A 17,181-nucleotide genomic window follows, 5' to 3' on the forward strand; every position below is an offset into this window, starting at 1 on the left:
CATCAAATCGGGCTGGCATGCGGCGTTCTCTCTGTGGTCGGCTGGATGTCTCAACCTAAGTAGTAGAAGTTGAGGGATCACCATAAGAGTGCACAACTTGCTCCACTACTTGCTTACTAGCACTCAGTCCCATGAGAAATGGATGGATACTTTGGCAATGTCTCAGGATCTTTTCTGGACTAATCCCAAACTCCATGTTCATCAAAGGTTACATCTCTGCCGACAATTACCTTTCCTGTGTTTGGATTGAATAACTTATACCCCTTAGTCTCATGACTATATCCAATAAAAATACACTTCTCTGCTTTATCATCCAATTTCTTTCTCAAATGATTTGGAACATGTGCATACGCAAGACAGCCAAATACCTAGTAGTGAGAAATATCCGGTTTCATACCAGTCCAAACTTCTTGTGGAGTCTTTCCAAAATTGCATCTAGTAGGACATTTGTTCAAAACATAAATAGCACAAGATACTGCTTCTGCCCAAAGAGATTTAGGAATACCTTTGGAGTGCATCATAGACTTGACCATGTCCATCAGAGTCTTATTCTTCCTTTCTGCCACATCATTTTGCTGAGGTGTATATCTGGCTGTCATTTGATGTTTTATACCATTTTCCACCAAATAGTCATCACAAACAAGATACTCAGTGCCTCTGTCAATTCTCAAAATTTTAATAAAGTAGCCACTCTGGTTCTCTACATAATATTTGAACTTTTTAAATACATCACATGCATCAAATTTATTTCTTAAAAAATACACCCATGTCTTCCTACTGAAATCATCAATGAAGGTAATAAAATACTTACTACCACCATTGGAAGGAACTTCAATTGAGTATAAATTTGAATGAATCAATTCAAGCGGTCGATTGGCCCTCCAAGCCTTGCCTTTTGGAAAAGGATCCCTGTGCTTCTTTACCAAAATACAAGACTCACACTTCTTATCAGGAAACTCAACAGAAGGCAACCCAATAACTAATTTCTTTCTTGCAACAAATTTCAAACTCCCAAAATTCAAATGCCCAAAACGCATATGCCATAACCAAGAATCATCACAAGTCATGGAATTAAAGCAAGGTAAATCACCACAGTTAAGAGAAAGAGGCCACAAATGACTACGGTTCATTTTACCTTGGCAATTAATCCCAATTTCTCATCACTTATGGTACCATCACCATATTTAAAATGCAGATCATAACCTTTCTCAGACAATTATCCCAAACTCAACAAATTATGATATTCACTTGGCACATAGAAAACATCAGAAATATAATTCGAAGACCCATCTTGCAAGATAATTCTGATTTTTCCTTTTCCAAGAACATGCACTTTTTCATTGTTTTCAAATCTCACAGATGCATGAAAAGATTCATCCAGGTCAAAAAACATCTCCTTTTTACCACATATATGATTACTATAACTAGAATCAATAAACCAATCATTCTTCATAGACTCTTCAGCTGTAGAACTAGAAGGTCTCCTCTCTATCACTACTATTTTCAGCCCCTTTAGCATGTACCTCTTTATTGGACCAACATTCATTCTGATAATGACCAATTTTACCACAATTATAACATTGCACATTAGATCTATTACGCATTTGAAAATTATTTCTTTGACTTTCCTATTGATTGTTTTTCTGATCCCTATTAGAATTATTTCTGGGTTGGTAAGAAAATTACCTCTTCCATGACCACGAAAGTTACCTCTACCTCCATGTCCTCTACCTCTGAAGTTCTGTCCCCTTTGATTTGTATCTATGCGATTCACCTCCTCTTTTCCTTTTGGGTGATCCTCCTTGGCTTGTAACATCTCCTCTACTGTATCCAATGGCTGCTGATTCAGGGACATCTCATACGTCAACAATTCACCTTCCAATTCAGCAAGTGACAAATTGTCAAGGTCCTTTGTGGCTTCAAGGACCGCCTTCTTGGTGTGAAATTTGGCAGTTAGAGATCTCATAACTTTTTCAACAACTCTAACCTCTTCCAAATTCTTACCATTGGACTCCATATCATTGACAATTTCTTTAATTGTGCCAATAAAATCTTTAACTGACTCCGTGGATTTCATCTGGACCAACTCAAATTGTCTCCTAAGTTCCTGCAATCTAATTTTTCTCATGTTAGCAGCATCATGATTTGAGTTCACTAAAATTGTCCAAGCCTCTTTTGCTGACTTTGAATGTATAAATTTTTTGGCAACATGCAACTGGACTTGAGTGTTGAGATAGTACACTGCCTTACAATCCAACTGTCTATTTTTCTCTAATTCTTTAACTGCATCGCTTGATAATTCTATACCTTCTACCAGTTCCGTATATCCTATTTAAACAATTTTCCAAACTCCAATATTTTGGAAAAAATTCTTCATCATTGACCTCCAGCCTCAAAATCATTTTTGCCATCGAAGATAAAAACGTGACAATTGTGCAAATAATTTGGATCCATATTTTAATTTCTTAGGATCTCAAGCAAAACTCTGATGCCACTTTGTAGGAATACAACCCACAGGATAAAACAATTCAAGGCAAAACTCAAAGTCAAAGACACAAGTATTGCAGCGGAAACGAAAATCGAAGGAAAGAAAAGGCAACGACAAAACGACAAAAGACAAAAACAAGCAAAGCTCTGAGGAGGCACCAATGTATCGTATTCTTCTCAACTCACAGCACACAGGACCAGGCTACAAGCAGCGGTATATATAGACCACTCAGTCTCCTAAAACTTAGCTTCCGAATCACAAAGGGAATCTATTAAACAATTGGACTTGGACTTAAAAAACCACTACCGACTAGGAAACCAAGACCAACAATATAGAAATTAACTAATAATAATAATCTTGATTTAACTACTACAATTCCTTCAAAAGAAAAAGGCATAAGGAGTCAATTGTAATGCGTGTGTTTCACATGTTAGAGGATGATGATGAGAAAATATGATGCTCGCTTATATGTGTCACTAGTTAGAGGATGATGATAAGAAAATAACTTGTGAATTCATTTCTACTATGATGCGTCAGTTAGTTTCTTTGGTTTTCATCTAAGTAACCTCATATTTTACAAAGTTAGGTTTGTTACAAAGAAGAAAAATCTTTCTTCTTAGAAAGTTCTTTCCTACTATTCTTTAAGACGGGTGTTCTCTTGGCAATCCAGGGTTGAGTGGAGGGGGGGCTTTTGCAGGACTCCCAGGGGGGATTTCTCTTTGGCTTCTCCTGCTTCTTTGGTGTCACCACCAGCCTGCATGTCGAGTTAAAAGCCTTGGTGTATGGGGTAAAATAGTGTGTAGTTCGAGGCTTCATGGATCTGCACTTGGAGGTGGACTCCCTAACCCTGGTTCAGATCATAACAAGGGATCATGTATGCCCCTGGCCTTTGCAGGTGGAATTGGATGATCTGTTGCGATTCCAAAGTTTGTTTCGGTCAGTATCGCATTGTTTTAGAGAGGCAAATAAACCTTCGGACAGGCTGGCCAAGATGGGTGCGAACCGGGGAAGTGATGCTTTGTTTGATTCCTTTGTAGAGCTGCCCCCTATGGCCTGCAGTGACATATGGATGGATAGGTTAAGCTTTCCTAGCTTTTGGAGAAGATTCCTGTGGGTCGGAATTTTTTATGTAATCGTTCCTGGGGGTGAATGAATGAATAAAAAAGGTTTTGTTTAAAAAATAGTAAAATATTGCAAAGCATATTTGCTGCCCTTCAAAATATATTATAAAAAAAAACCCATTCCTCACAAAATTTAAAGAAAAGCACTTTTTAACTTTATTTTGAAATGTCCAAAATTGTTGGAGTCAAACTTCTTCTCATACATCTCCTTCCTTCAGTACCAACAATTAGGTTATTTGTTAGTTTAATCAATAATTGATCATAATTTATTTTAATAGACGCTACTAATTATGTTAAAAAAAATTTCACATTTTTGTTTGATGAAGATAGGTCACTCACCTAGTGCCCATCCAAGTTGGAAGTTGCAGCATTTTTATCTTCTACAAATTGAACTACTATAAGTAACAGAGAAAAGAAAAAGGTGCAAAACAGAAGCAGTCATACACAAGCGCAGATCTCTAGATGTATATCTTAGATTTATTTCGAGTGATGTTGTGCCGTTCAACCGGCAAATAGGGTTATTATATTGTGCTCCTTTTTAGAATCTTGAGTATGCTGTATTTATTAGTATTTGTTTTATATCCTTTTTGAGTATTTATATATTCATTTGGCCTGTTCAATGCCTTTGTTGACAGGCCTTATTACAATTAAGTATTGAAGGTAACTGACTGATTTACCTTTGTTGAAGGACAAAGTCATACACGTGAGCTTTTCTGGGACACTATAATTATTTTATCAAACGCAGTCTTGCTCTTCCTTGGAGTCTTTTAAGGTACTTCAACATAAATTACTTTTTTGTGTTCTTCCAATTGTGCTCAAAATTATCTTTTTCTTTTTTTTTTTGGTCTGCACTTGTTTATTGTTTTTTTTTTTTTAAAAAAAGGATTAACAGTGATTTTCTACTTATCACGGTGATGACTCGAATCTATAATCTGTTAGTTATAGGTAAAGTGTATTATCTATTAGACTACGCTTCATTGCATTGGTTTTTGTCTCATTCTTTCTTAATTTTTCCCATCCTCTTTGTGACGTTTGATTCTTCCTTGGCCAATAGGATATTATCTGACATGGTACTGCAATATGCAGGTAGCTTCGTTTGGATTAGCTATTTTTTAGGATGGTTTTGAAAAATTTTATTGTAGTAGAGTTTTTAAAATATATTTTGGGATATTTTTTAAATATTAAAAAAATTTAGACTACTTTTTAGAGTACCTTTTAGAGTATATTTTAAAAATTTTTATAGTATTTAAAAAACTAGTTTTTATAATGTTAATTAAAATATAATTGAAAACAATATGTACTTGAAGCACGTAATAAGTTACAGACAGACAGAATATCCTTTTAAAATTAAATTAGATGCTAGAAAGCCAAACATGTAACATTCATGTTTAAAAAAAAAAAAGATATATAGAACATCATGATCCGTCATTTTATTTCCAGTTATAAAAGTGGATAATTAACACCTCGATACATTTTTTTTTAAATGTACACTTTTCTTCCCTAGCCAGTAAAATAAATTCTTGAAAGCTGTCAAATAATTTAGTGTCTTTTTTTAAAACAAATAAGGAAAAAAAAATTAGCCATGATACATCACGAAGGACCAAGAAAGAAAGAAAAGTAACCAAGTCTTCATTAACTTGACTAAACAAATAAATTACAAAAAGATAGCGAGCTATATTATCAGCAACTATGCCAGAGAGCACTTAGTCAGTTTGGAAATGCAAGCAACTTATGTATGCCTAGCAATAAAATGGTTCAGAAAGGTGTCTATTTAAGGGTAAAAATAACACAACATTGCCGTGTAATCTGTTTGATCTTAATTTTAGGACAAGTATTCCTCAATTCTAATCAATTCGAATTATCATACGTGGCCGAGATAACATGGGAAGTGGATTCAGTGATATTTTTTATTTTTTTTTATTTTTTTAATTCAGTGATATGATCCAATTCCTATAAAACTGCCGAATGTTGATACTACTGAATTGGTTTATCCAATGCACCTGTCATTTGATGAAACAAATGAATCATAATACATTAAGTTTTTTCTAACCTTTGGTATGATTTCATCTTTGAAGAAGTATGATCAAGTCATTTTTCTATGAACACAACTTTGATTTTTGAGACATTCTCTCCTCACCTAATACAAAACAGAAAAACACTTTTACTGCTATACCACATGGACAAAGCAAGTGTTTGTATACACTTAGCGTAGAAAAAAACAAAACTAATCCAATCAGCAGTAAGACTGTGGTTTATGTTTTATTCTTGAGGCATTTCCTCCTTACATAAAGACAGCAGAAAAAAAAACTTCCATTTGCACAAACGAAAAGACAGTAGTTGGGCACAGTTGCACATCCTGATGCCGATTCCATGCCAAGCCGTGTATGGATATTCGCGTGGAGACAACTCAGGCTAATTTACTTAACAAAATAGGAAAAAAATGCACAGTTCAGTAAGCAAACGGGAAGGAATTTATCAAATCTTGAAGCAATAACTTGTTGACTGATTTCCTGGCCCGATCAATTCATCCAATTGTAATTTAATTTGCGCATCTTGTCACATACACACGTCAAATTACTCAGTTGTGACATAAGGTTTCACTTTAAATTATGGGTTAATTGCAGAAACCTCCCTTGAGGTTTTCTCCGATCACACCTAGCACCCCATACCTTTCATCACACCCTTTTGTGGTGACAACTTTCATCACACCATTTCATCATATCTTTCAGAAATCACACCTATCATCTTTAGAATAACAACTTTCATCACATTGTCAGCCCTTTTGTGTAAGAATAGTATTTAAAAATTATTTATAGGAGAGACACTATTTTTTGTTCCACTTTTACCCTTCTGGGAAAATGAGTTTTGAATTTACAAGATGAAAATAAAAACAAAACTGTAATAAAAACAAAACTATCTTGTGATATTATTTTTGAAACTAAACGGGTGCAAACGCAATAAGCACAAGAAATTTCTTAACTATGCTACTGTAGAGGATCGTTGGATAAGACCATTTTTAACCTATCTGGTGCTTAAGCTGTATAAAGTAACTTGGAAACAAAATACCAATATCATTCACTATCAATTTTCTTTGGGCAAATTGCAGCAACTGATACATCAATCAAATATTGATTGCTCTCTACATTTTTTATTTAGATTACAAAATCAATTTGATGAAATCCAAGTACAACTTGACCAGACTCTTAACTGCATAGCTCTAAATATACAGTCAAGTATTTCTCATGCCTAGGCTAAGTACCACTACAACTCAATATTAGTAAGGATGAACATGATTAGACCCCAATCCTTTAGCTATTTTTGTAGTTTTATAAATATTCATTTGATTGCCATCATCTATGGACTACAAAACATCATTGCATCTCAATTTTGTTAACATGCATACTATATATTAGCTAAGATCTTCACCATAGTCCTTAATATCAACAAAAAAACTGCAGAAATTAAAAAGCTCATGCTTTTTTTCTTTTTGTGTATAAGTGGGTGGTGAAACTGATTTTTATCTACTCTGGTGGAGTTGAAGCTAAAAACCCACGACCTCAAGAGCATCCCAATCTCTTTCGCATTCAGCTACACTTGTTAATTATCTTTCACCAGATGACTGATTTTCGCCTAACTATCACCACATCTTCATCGCCAACTATATGCTCAAGTGGGATTAGCTAAGAAAGCCCATCATCAGGCTTCTATACTCCAAAAATGGCACTCAAATTGTGAGCCAAAAATGATAGCAATCTTTTTCTTTCAATTTTCAATTAATATAGCTTCAAAAAAAAATTTTCTTTTTGCAGCATTTTCCTGTGCAAGAATTACTTAATGATAGGGGATAGCATCGTAATTTCCCTCTACTGATTGGGACAGCATGTCACTTCATTCTGCCAAGGGTAGCAAGTGTGATTTCTCAAAGTTAAGGGGTGCTGGGTGTGATTAGGGGAGGTTTCCAAAATTAACCCTTAAATTATTTAATGTGTGTGATTAGGGGTGTGATTAGGAAACCTCAGGGGAGGTTTCCGAAATTAACTCTTAAATTATTTAATATGGAGTCCCTACTCCCCACCTTGCCAACTCAAATCGCATTCCAATAGATACAAAAGAAGTTCTTAGAGATTCCTCTCGACAAAGAATTATTGAACATTTTCATTGTTATTTTTTGCATCAAAGCAAATGGATCCCTCGATAAATTTTCCTTTTGAAAATTTGGAAGCTCTTTCGGGTGAGGATGGTGAATTAGATTCCGTCTTAGGAGAAAACAATCGGTTTCCAGCATTTTTGGACCAGCTGTGGGCTAGCTTCTTCTCTCCTGACAACCTTTCTTCCTCAGGTCCTGAACATGATTGTCCTGTTGCAGATTCACATCCTTTGTCATCAGTCCCTGATCAGCTACTTAATGATACATCTCCATGTGCTTCAAGTCACAAAAATAGGATTTCTAGCTTAGCTGCAAGGAATTTACAATACAAAAAAAATTTACTCGCGGATAAGAGGCGGCGAGAGATTCTCAACAAGCAGTTTCTTGCTTTAGCTGCACTTCTTCCTGGCATGACAAAGGTAATCAGACTAATGTTTCTTTGTAAAGGGGAGGGGGAGCACGGTGATAAACTCTTGTTCTACCACAACAAATTAAAAGTAAAATTAAGGGAAAAAAAGCCCTTAATGACCATGCAGATTTCATATCTGAGCTTATTCTTGCTTAATTTGATAATTAATTTCCTCCTCAATGGTTTTCCGATTACCTGAGGTTTGACTAATTAGGGATATCTGCTTACTTTCTAGACGGACAAAATCTCAATCATGAGAGAATCTGTCAAGTACATCAAGCAACTAAGAAAAGAGCATAACAAACTAAAGGAACATAATCCCAACCAAGCAGTGATTGTGAAGAAGTCAGGGGTTTTCGAGGAACAAAACGGTTGTTCTATCCATGAAAGATCATCAGTTTGCAACCAAGAACAACTCCCAGAGATTGAAGTCAGAATGTATGAGAAGAATATTCTTCTGACTATCCGATGTCAGAAAGATAAAGTTGTCCTAGCAAATATACATGTGGAGATTGCAAAGCTCAACTTGACCGTGATTAGCTGCGATATCATGTCTTTTGCAGGACTAACCTACGAGATCATCATTCTTGCAGAGGTAACCCCTTCTTAATACTCCAACCCCAAATAATATTCAATCTTAAAAATGCTCAATCTTTGTTCTTCTTCTCCTTTTCTTTTGGTTGCAATCATTAATTAATCTTTTGTTATTGGTTGGGATTGGAGAGAATCCAGTACAATCTCGTATGTTGAAGGTCTTTGTTCATTCTAACAAATTTGTGAAAATAGTTCCTTTTTTTTGGCCCTTTTTAGCAGGTTGAGGAAAATTCATTGTTTAAGAGACCGAAGAAATTAGCATTTTTTTAAGGTTTTGAACCGATAGCAACTGACATGTTTGAATGAAACTTGTTATTCTGCAGATGGATACTGATTTCAGCTTGAGGGAGAAGTGTCTTGTCAAAAGACTTCGTTCAGCTTTGGCCATTCATGAGAAGCTCAACTCATCCATCAGAAGTGGACATAACATATAGTATAGCTGTTTTTTTCCTGCAAAAGCGGAGTAAGGTGCCAACAATATGGTGCTCTTACAAAGTAAAACATTTCCTTGCAGTGTCCCCAAGAATACCTACTGTGATTTGAGAGAAAACCTCCCAGGCCCGGATTCATACCCGTAATCCTCAACTTAGGTCTTGGGTGAGGATAGTTATTCTGTGTACAATTTGTTTGATAAATGTCGTCCTGGATACTATTTTTCAAATGATTTCGATAATGGGTGGCTAATAAACACTCTTTAAAAGACATCTCATGTGTTAGTTATTTAAAAAAATATAGTTAATGTGGAAAAGTATCTAAATATAGGGAGTACAATAATTATGATTACATATATTAACTTGATGTTGGTTATCCATTCAGAAACTATTTACAAACTTTTCGAATGGATGTTTTCTCTATCTGCTCATCAATCTTAGAAGGGTTTTTGTTATCCATAAGGTAGCCACCTAACTGTATACTTCACACAAAGTTATAGATTGTTTCTTGAATATCCATGTGCGTTGGATTTAGGAAGAAGGATCACGTGGTTGACTTGTTTAATTTGGGAAAATTTTTCAGACATTTCCAAATGAACCTTCTAATCACGGATTTCCAATTTATTTAGACATATTGATGTTACTCGATCGAAGGTTTTTTCATTATTTCAATTTAATTTGAGCTAGAATTATAGTATCTTTTTTGAAGTATAAAATTTGGAACATAAGATATTACAATGTCCAAAGCTAGAGATCGCATATATTTCCACTCTACATGTTTAATTAGCGTTATGCTTGGCTCATTAGAAGTCTATATCCTAATTTGAAAAATATATTAACACACGGGTATAATAAATGTGAATGTATACATTCAATAGTAATTAAGGTATTATTTAGATATAATAACGAGTCCTTCAGGGCATTTTGTTAAAAAAATCCTTATGTTTAACAACGAATTGTAAATGTGGTTCCCAAAACTTGTTGTATGAACTGTGATAAGAAATGGGGCCTTATAATTGTGTTCTTTCCAAATCAACTATGTTAATATAATTCTTACCACTTCTAATGTAAATTTATAAAACTTGGATTGAAATTTGAATTTGTCAACTCGTACAATTAAATTAATATAAAATTAAAGAACTCACTAAAACTGTACAAGTTTATACCAATTGTAGTAAGAAGTATAAAATAGATTTGAACTAGACAGAAACACCAAAGTAGAAGCACATTCACACTTCTACAACATTTTAATATAAGGTCCATATGGATTGGGTGTCTTTAGGGATCTTTTTAAAATTTCATGTTGTATTTAAAACTTTTTATTTTTTGGGACACTTGTAAAATTTGTTGTTTTCCCTTCCCTCCCCTCCTCTCTCCCACATTCTCCTCCTTGTTGCTGCCTTTCCTCTCTCTTCTAATCCCTGCCGGCTATCCTTCTCCTTCTTCCTTTCTCACCTCCCTCCTCTTCTCCCCTCTCCTTCTCCTTTCTTTTCTCCTTTTACCACTTCTTCCTCCCTTATTTCCCCCCTCACTCGCTAACCCATTCCTCTCTCCCACATCCTAATCTAGTGTGGGGAGAGGAGTATGAAAGTCAGGTGGGAAGGCAAAGGGGAGAGGGAAGAGGATGAGGGGAGGGGGGAAGAGAGAGAAGAGAAACTTTTGTATGATTAGTTGCCTAATATTGAACTAATTCACAATTTGGGTAACTTTGGATAATGCCCATCACTAGCCAAAACATGAATAAATGATTAAAATTTATCCCTTTTAACAATTAAGTCTGGACTCCAGAACAATATTACATAGAAAAGCGGCATATTGTGGCATAAATGCTTTTGTTACCATCAAACTATTTGAACATCTCATGCAGCCCATTCTTCCATTTTGTTACCCGTTTTATGCATGGAACTTTTAAATCTGCGATCTGACTCCATTATTTTGCCTTTGTTACCTACGAATGGAAATCCACGACATGAACACAACCATTAATTTTAACCAACTCTTCTTATGTTAGTTAGTTGCAAGTCAACACATTAAGATGCAATTCTGGCTGCAAATTAAGGTGTTCAAATCCTTGCACCTGCAATTAAATCCAAACGATAGGTAATAATATGCCTCTATTATCTAGATATCAATGTCTGTCTCTCTGTCTCCTTGGACGAGTTGGGTCTTCCCTTAGTATAGACTAACTTAGGAGTAGGAATTCATAGGAGTAGAAGTAGCATTAAATATTGACGATTAGCCAACAAAAAAATGAACACAACCATCTTTCCTGTTGCGGTGCCAAATCATTCCAAAGTTTCATCTCAGCCACCAAACTTTGTTAATTTTTTCTTTTGTTTTTTGTGCTATTTCACGTTTTTTAATTCAAATACTGAAGTAACAATTTATTTCTTCTATAATGACCTTAGTTGGTGGTATGCATGTAAATTTGGCTGAAGTTTATCAATGGAACAACCAAAAATTTGCTTATTACAGAAATTCAAACTTCAATGGGTGAATAAAAGTTTAATGAACAAAGTGTATCTTAAAGGCTAAATCCATAGTTTCGCATCCAAAATCTACACCTTAAGCACTAGTAATACATTAAACCTCCTAACATTTTATAATTTATATTTTTTCTCATACAATAGCAATAAATTGTCTAGGGGTGGCAATCGGGTCGGGTTCGGGTTGGCGGGTAGGGTTGAGGCTTAAGTATAACTAGGAGGCATGGGCTGCGCGTCGCGCGGCGACAATTTATAATGGATGCCCATAAAGAATATATAGTGGGTATATAATTTGAAAAATAAAAACTTGATATTATTGTATGTAATAAGTGGGTGCCATAGATTCTTTCGGGTGGCATGATGCCATGAACCCGGTTAAATCTTCCTCTAATTCTTTCAATTATTGCACCCGTAAGAACAAGGAGACACTCCAGGACAACCAAAAGTATAAAGTGCAATGGAATAGTTCTTACTTTGAACCACCAATGCCAGCCCTCAACACACCTTTAGACAGCATCACAGACCAAAAGGATGGAGGAGAAGAGCGATTTTAGATGTGTTGAATGTTCTTTTCCCATCAAGAGTCTCTACATTCAGTATTCTCCCCGAAACATCCGCCTCATGAAATGTGGGAATTGCAAAAAGGTGGCTGATGAATATATTGTGTGTGAAGTCATGATTATTCTAATTGATTTGATTCTGCACAAGCCTAAGGCATATAGACATTTGTTCTACAATATGTTCACCAGGGACATTCTGGATTCTGAGTGTTTAATGTGGAAACTACTATTGGGTTTTTTAATGCTGGATTCTTACAGAAATTGGGTGTTAAATGCGAATGACTCAGAAAGCACTTCGTTAATGAGCTTTGCTGCAGCCTGCAGTATTGCGGTTCTGTAAAGATCTTGATTGATGTTGTTTTGGGAAATTTCTTGTTTATGTCTGTGGTACTCATCGGTTCTGCAAAGTTTCTGAATACTTCAGTTGGAGTTCTGAAGGGCAAAGATACAGCCCTTACCATGCTTGTTTCCAGTTACTTTAAGATCTTTCTTATCGCCATGACGGTATGGGAATTTCCTTCTTCCATGATCATCATAATTGATATGTTTGTTCTGTCATCAAATACAGTTGCTTTAAAAGTGATCGTCAACTCAGCTACCATTAGATGCTTTGGGGCCTGCGTCGCTGCGCATGCTGTGAAATTTTTTGTCAGTGAAGGGCTCAGAACACTGCATTTGAAACCAATCGAGAGCACCCTGCTCTGCAATCTGATTTGAACACATCAATGCCTCAGATTGTTGACCACAGTCGTACCTAGCAGTGCTGGCTTGCATCCGTTGTTGGTCATGAGGGCATTATTTGAAGACACTACAATTTGGTCCTCTCATAATCTGCTTCCCTGTAGACGTGGTTTTGATGATGAATTGAAAGCGGGAAAACCATATCCCAAATTCTCCTGATTTATATGGTAACTCAAAACTTACTGAAAGCGGAAAAACCATGAAGGGTCTACTACAGATTTCACTAACAATATAAATATCAATAATCACCATGAGGTGGTATAGTTTCTTAGTATATAGAATCTGACTAAAACTAAATTTTGAAGCTAAAATGCAGGGTCGAAACTTTTCTATGCCTTTCCAAGCTAAATTTTGAAGCTAAAATGCCTGGGTTGCAACTTTTCTATGCCTTTCCTGGTGAAGATAATAATAGCAAAAGTTGTTCTAGATTGGGGAATCACCAACTTTGAGGGAGTGATTAGTAACAAATTTGTCCAGTTTTGCTATTTCCTCTTATAAGAACAAGTGAAGGAATCCTTGTTTCATGCAGTCTTTATCTGCATACTCCAATACTTCCTACAAACAAAGGATGCACAAATAGCAATTAGCTTTGAAATGAGTACTAATCTTTCAACTACTTGTACACAAGAAGTATGTTCTCACAACTTCCAACATCATAAAGGAAAAAGCTATGGGAAAATGAAAATGAAGCTTAGATCTGTACCAGCATAAATACTTCTATTTGCTATTTAATCCAGTTTTTTTTTCCTTTCTTTGCCTTACACTTCCCCGAGTGGGTTAGTTTAGAAACATTGATTTTCCAGTTACACATTTTAACCAAGAATATGACATAAAGTCCACAAATAATATTCACCTCCCAAAATTATCCAAAAAATCATTTTAAAGGTTAGCGTCTTCTTAATCCCAATATGCACCAATCCTCAGTGAACCTTAAGACTAAAACATTCTAAACTTTATTGAAGAATTACACTTTGGTAAAGCTTTTAAAAGCATGTTCAGTACATCCACAAATTCTGTCAATTTGGCGAGCACAAACTGTAAAAGTTACTTCGCATACAAGAAATCACTTTCTACCGCAAGCAAAATGCAAAATCCTAAGTCAAAGTGAGCAAGGAAAAAAAAAGCACGAGATCAAGTGCATGAGAATCCAAACCACTAAGCAAGAAAATTGTATATTATTGGCAGAAACAATATACTTCATCCTGCCTGACCCAAAACAATGGTAGAAAAACAGAGTATAATCAAGGCTTCAATTATTATTAGCCAAGGTAAAAAGGTCAAAAAAAAAAATAGAGTTTGAAAAAATAAGAAAAGCAGTTAACTAAAAAGAAAAAAAAAATCACCCACCACAAGACTAAAGCAAACACAAGCTTCAAACAAATCAGACATCTAGCGGAAATGCATTAAAGACCCAGACAAAAAAATTTTTAAAAAAAAATTAAAAATAAAAGATCAGTCGAAAAATCGTCAATTTAAATAAAAATAGAAAGGGACCCATACTTCATTTCCGCTGCGCTATATCAATTGGCGATAAGCAGGACAAGATCAGAGGCTATGATGAAAATTCCCCCAAATTATATACATAGAAGAGACAGATTATAGATCTGGTGGGGGCGCAAAAAAGAAAAAAAAATTACCTGGAAAACAGGATAATTCGCGGCGATGGTCGAGAGGACGATCGGAGCGGCGATCGACGACGTCGAAAACACTTGATGACGCAGCGGAAGCAGCCGGACGGAGGAGGGGATTGAGAGACCGGCTGAGAAGGCTGTTCGATGAGACCAGCCGCTTAAGAGCTAGTGACAAAGCCATCTGATGATCTGAGTTAGCAGCTGATTAGGTAGTTGCTCGAACTCCGGGAGCAAGAAAGAAGGAAAGAAAAGAAACAATAGATCTGGGGAAAAATCATCAAGGTGTTCTCTCAGGCGAGACATAGGTAGAGCATATTGAAAGAAAGGCATAAAGAGACCGGTTCAAAGGAGAAGGAAAAGACAGCTCAAACGAAAAGGCGATTGCCAAAAAAAAAAGGGGGAAAAGATAGTACCTCCACGCAGATTTGGAAGACAAATGCACAAGGCTATCCTGAAAACAACAAAATAACGTAAAACATAAAAGGACAAGAACAACATCTGTAAAATTCAGCATGCAAGCGAAAATATAACAAAAGAAAAGAAAAAGGAAAAAGGCACAGAAGAAAATTCCGACAAAAAATCAACCTCCGCAAGAACGCAAACAGCTGGGAGAGGAACCCTAGAAAAATATCACAATCATAAAGAGGAAGAGCCAAAAACTGAAATAGGAAGGAGAAAAAGAATCGTACCTCCAATTGTTGGGTAGAAGAGAAGAAATCTCAGGTAAAGGATGGAGGCCATAAATCCAAAGGATAAAATCCATTGTGTGATACGCCTTATTCCAATTAAGAAAGATTCTCAGCCCACCCATTCATAACCAGAGCAGACGAAGGAGCAAAAATGGAAAAGCATGTGCGTGCATTAATGAGATGAGATGAAAAGAGGTGAAAGGGAAGATAACGAAATTTTGGCTGCTATTGTGAGATGAGACGAGATGATGAGAAGAGCCGAGCCGAAGGAGGATGGCGAGCACGTGAGGACGACGAAAAAGCTTGTGAACAGTAACCCTCCTTCGGCTGTTAGTCTTATATGTTGATAAGAAACCTGTTGACCCTTACCCGACCCGCCAACCCGAAACAGGTCAGGGTACCTGACACGAACCCGAAAATTTCGGGTTGGCGGGTTGGCGGGTCGACCCGAAATGACCCGAAACTTAATTTTAATTTATTAATTTATCACTGTAATTTCTAATAAAATCAATTTTTCACAAAATTAATTACATCATCAAGTAATAAAAATTTAAATAAATAATTTCAAACCAAATCTAAAATAAATTAAACACCATAAAAGTGTTTTATCCCAAACCAAATATAAAATAAATTAAAACAGCATAAAAGTAAAAAATAACATAATATATTATTTGTCCAAATATAATAATTTTAACTTCACACAAGTTAAATAAATTCATTTAGGACTAAGTAATTAATGTCTTTGGAAAAAATGAATGATTTAGTTTAGTTAGATAAAATAATTTTAATGTTTATTAAATTAGTTTTAATTCGTAAACGGGTCACATCGGGTCATATCAGGTCACCACGGGTTGACCTGAAATTGACCTGTTTTTTTTTCGGGTTCATCGGGTTCGACCCGATTCTGACCCGAACTCCCGAAACCTCAACCCAAACCCATTAATTTCATGTTAGTTTCGTGTCGTGTTTTCGGGTCGTGTCAGGAATTGCCACCCCTAAAATTGTCTTTGTAATACTACAATTACAACTATTTCCTACGTTTTTTTTTTCTCTTTTCTAAGTACATTCCATCTCTTTCTCTCACTTGTGCTTTATCAAGAACCTTGCACAAAATGATTTTCTTAGCGTATATTTTTCTCATTGAATTAACCACAAAAGATCTCATTCTTAATGCTCAAAAATACAAAAGGATGATCCAGTGACCAATTACACTAGTGCCACTACAGCTGTCATATAATAATCAAAACCTCACCAGAATTATACATAAATGTCAAAACATTATATTTTTAAACAGAGAGGAAAATTAAAACCTTAAGCATGTCATATCTAATAGGCCCAAAAAAAGACTCCCTCTTGGTGGAGAGGCATCAAAAACGGCTCTTCAGCAAATAAGAATTGCCATATGTAGGACAAAAGGATTAAAAGATTTCCCAGAGCTCATTTTAAACACGTCCCAAATATTATTACGTAAATCTCCAACCCAAATTTCTAGGTTAGGAGAATACTTTAACTCGCTATCTTCCAAAAACTGCTTATTTGAGATTATCTATACGTCCCTAGCATATGCTATTCCTATATCCTAGCTGATGAATTAAATTTGGATCATTTCAAGGTGTATATGTTATCCGAATCTGTAACCAGGTGGCATCTTTTAGATTATTCAACTCTGAATTTTTTGGTTCAAGAGGGTAGGTGAGTCCGCAACTTCCAATCCCATTGGAAGTTGCACCAATTTTTATTTTTGTCAAATACAGCTATATATACATCCCAACGTAAACATGCATATATTGTGCGACAAAGAAAGCCATTAAACAAGAAGTTGTGGCACTATTTATTGCTATTTTAAATTCATGAAAAATATATTGAGACAAATCAAAATGGAAA

General features: G+C 35.6%; 2 protein-coding genes and 1 pseudogene across 5 annotated transcripts; 1 reads left to right on the top strand and 2 right to left on the bottom strand.

Annotated features, from left to right (window-relative positions):
- Positions 1 to 1,216: 1,216 nt before the first annotated feature.
- Positions 1,217 to 2,128, bottom strand: LOC113693337 (uncharacterized). The gene has a single exon (XM_027211892.2). The coding sequence runs from the start codon at positions 2,126 to 2,128 to the stop codon at positions 1,217 to 1,219; it is 912 nt and encodes a 303-aa protein (XP_027067693.2).
- A 9,943-nt stretch (positions 2,129 to 12,071) lies between these two features.
- Positions 12,072 to 13,082, top strand: LOC113727089 (protein ARV 2-like; annotated as a pseudogene).
- Positions 13,083 to 13,195: 113 nt separating this feature from the next.
- Positions 13,196 to 15,611, bottom strand: LOC113704001 (uncharacterized). Of its 4 annotated transcripts, none has more exons than XR_003451555.2 (5): positions 15,298 to 15,437; positions 15,194 to 15,227; positions 15,022 to 15,059; positions 14,615 to 14,871; positions 13,196 to 13,532 (listed from the first exon to the last, which is right to left on the bottom strand). XR_003451555.2 is itself a non-coding variant. In XM_027225582.2 (5 exons), exons 1-5 carry the CDS (start codon positions 15,347 to 15,349, stop codon positions 13,510 to 13,512), a joined length of 330 nt encoding a protein of 109 aa, XP_027081383.1. In that variant the 5' UTR covers positions 15,350 to 15,493; the 3' UTR covers positions 13,356 to 13,509. The 4 variants fall into 4 exon arrangements, 2 of the variants coding, with proteins under 2 accessions (XP_027081381.1, XP_027081383.1); XM_027225582.2 differs by having other exon boundaries at positions 13,356 to 13,532; positions 14,615 to 14,797; positions 15,298 to 15,493; XR_003451554.2 differs by lacking the exon at positions 15,194 to 15,227 and having other exon boundaries at positions 15,298 to 15,608.
- Positions 15,612 to 17,181: the final 1,570 nt, after the last annotated feature.

The sequence above is a fragment of the Coffea arabica genome, chromosome 6c, assembly GCF_036785885.1.
Source record: "Coffea arabica cultivar ET-39 chromosome 6c, Coffea Arabica ET-39 HiFi, whole genome shotgun sequence".
Classification (NCBI taxonomy): Eukaryota; Viridiplantae; Streptophyta; class Magnoliopsida; order Gentianales; family Rubiaceae; genus Coffea; species Coffea arabica.

Excerpts from the sequence above, each read along its gene's own strand:
- LOC113693337 (XM_027211892.2), bottom strand. The coding sequence starts at position 2,128 with ATGAGAAAAATTAGATTGCAGGAACTTAGGAGACAATTTGAGTTGGTC.
- LOC113704001 (XM_027225580.2), bottom strand. The coding sequence starts at position 15,419 with ATGGGTGGGCTGAGAATCTTTCTTAATTGGAATAAGGCGTATCACACA. Across the intron at positions 14,798-15,021 it reads TCTTCCAAATCTGCGTGGAG|ATCATCAGATGGCTTTGTCA; the intron begins GTACTATCTTTT and ends CTGCTAACTCAG. Across the intron at positions 13,533-14,614 it reads CGAATTATCCTGTTTTCCAG|GAAGTATTGGAGTATGCAGA; the intron begins GTAATTTTTTTT and ends CTTTGTTTGTAG.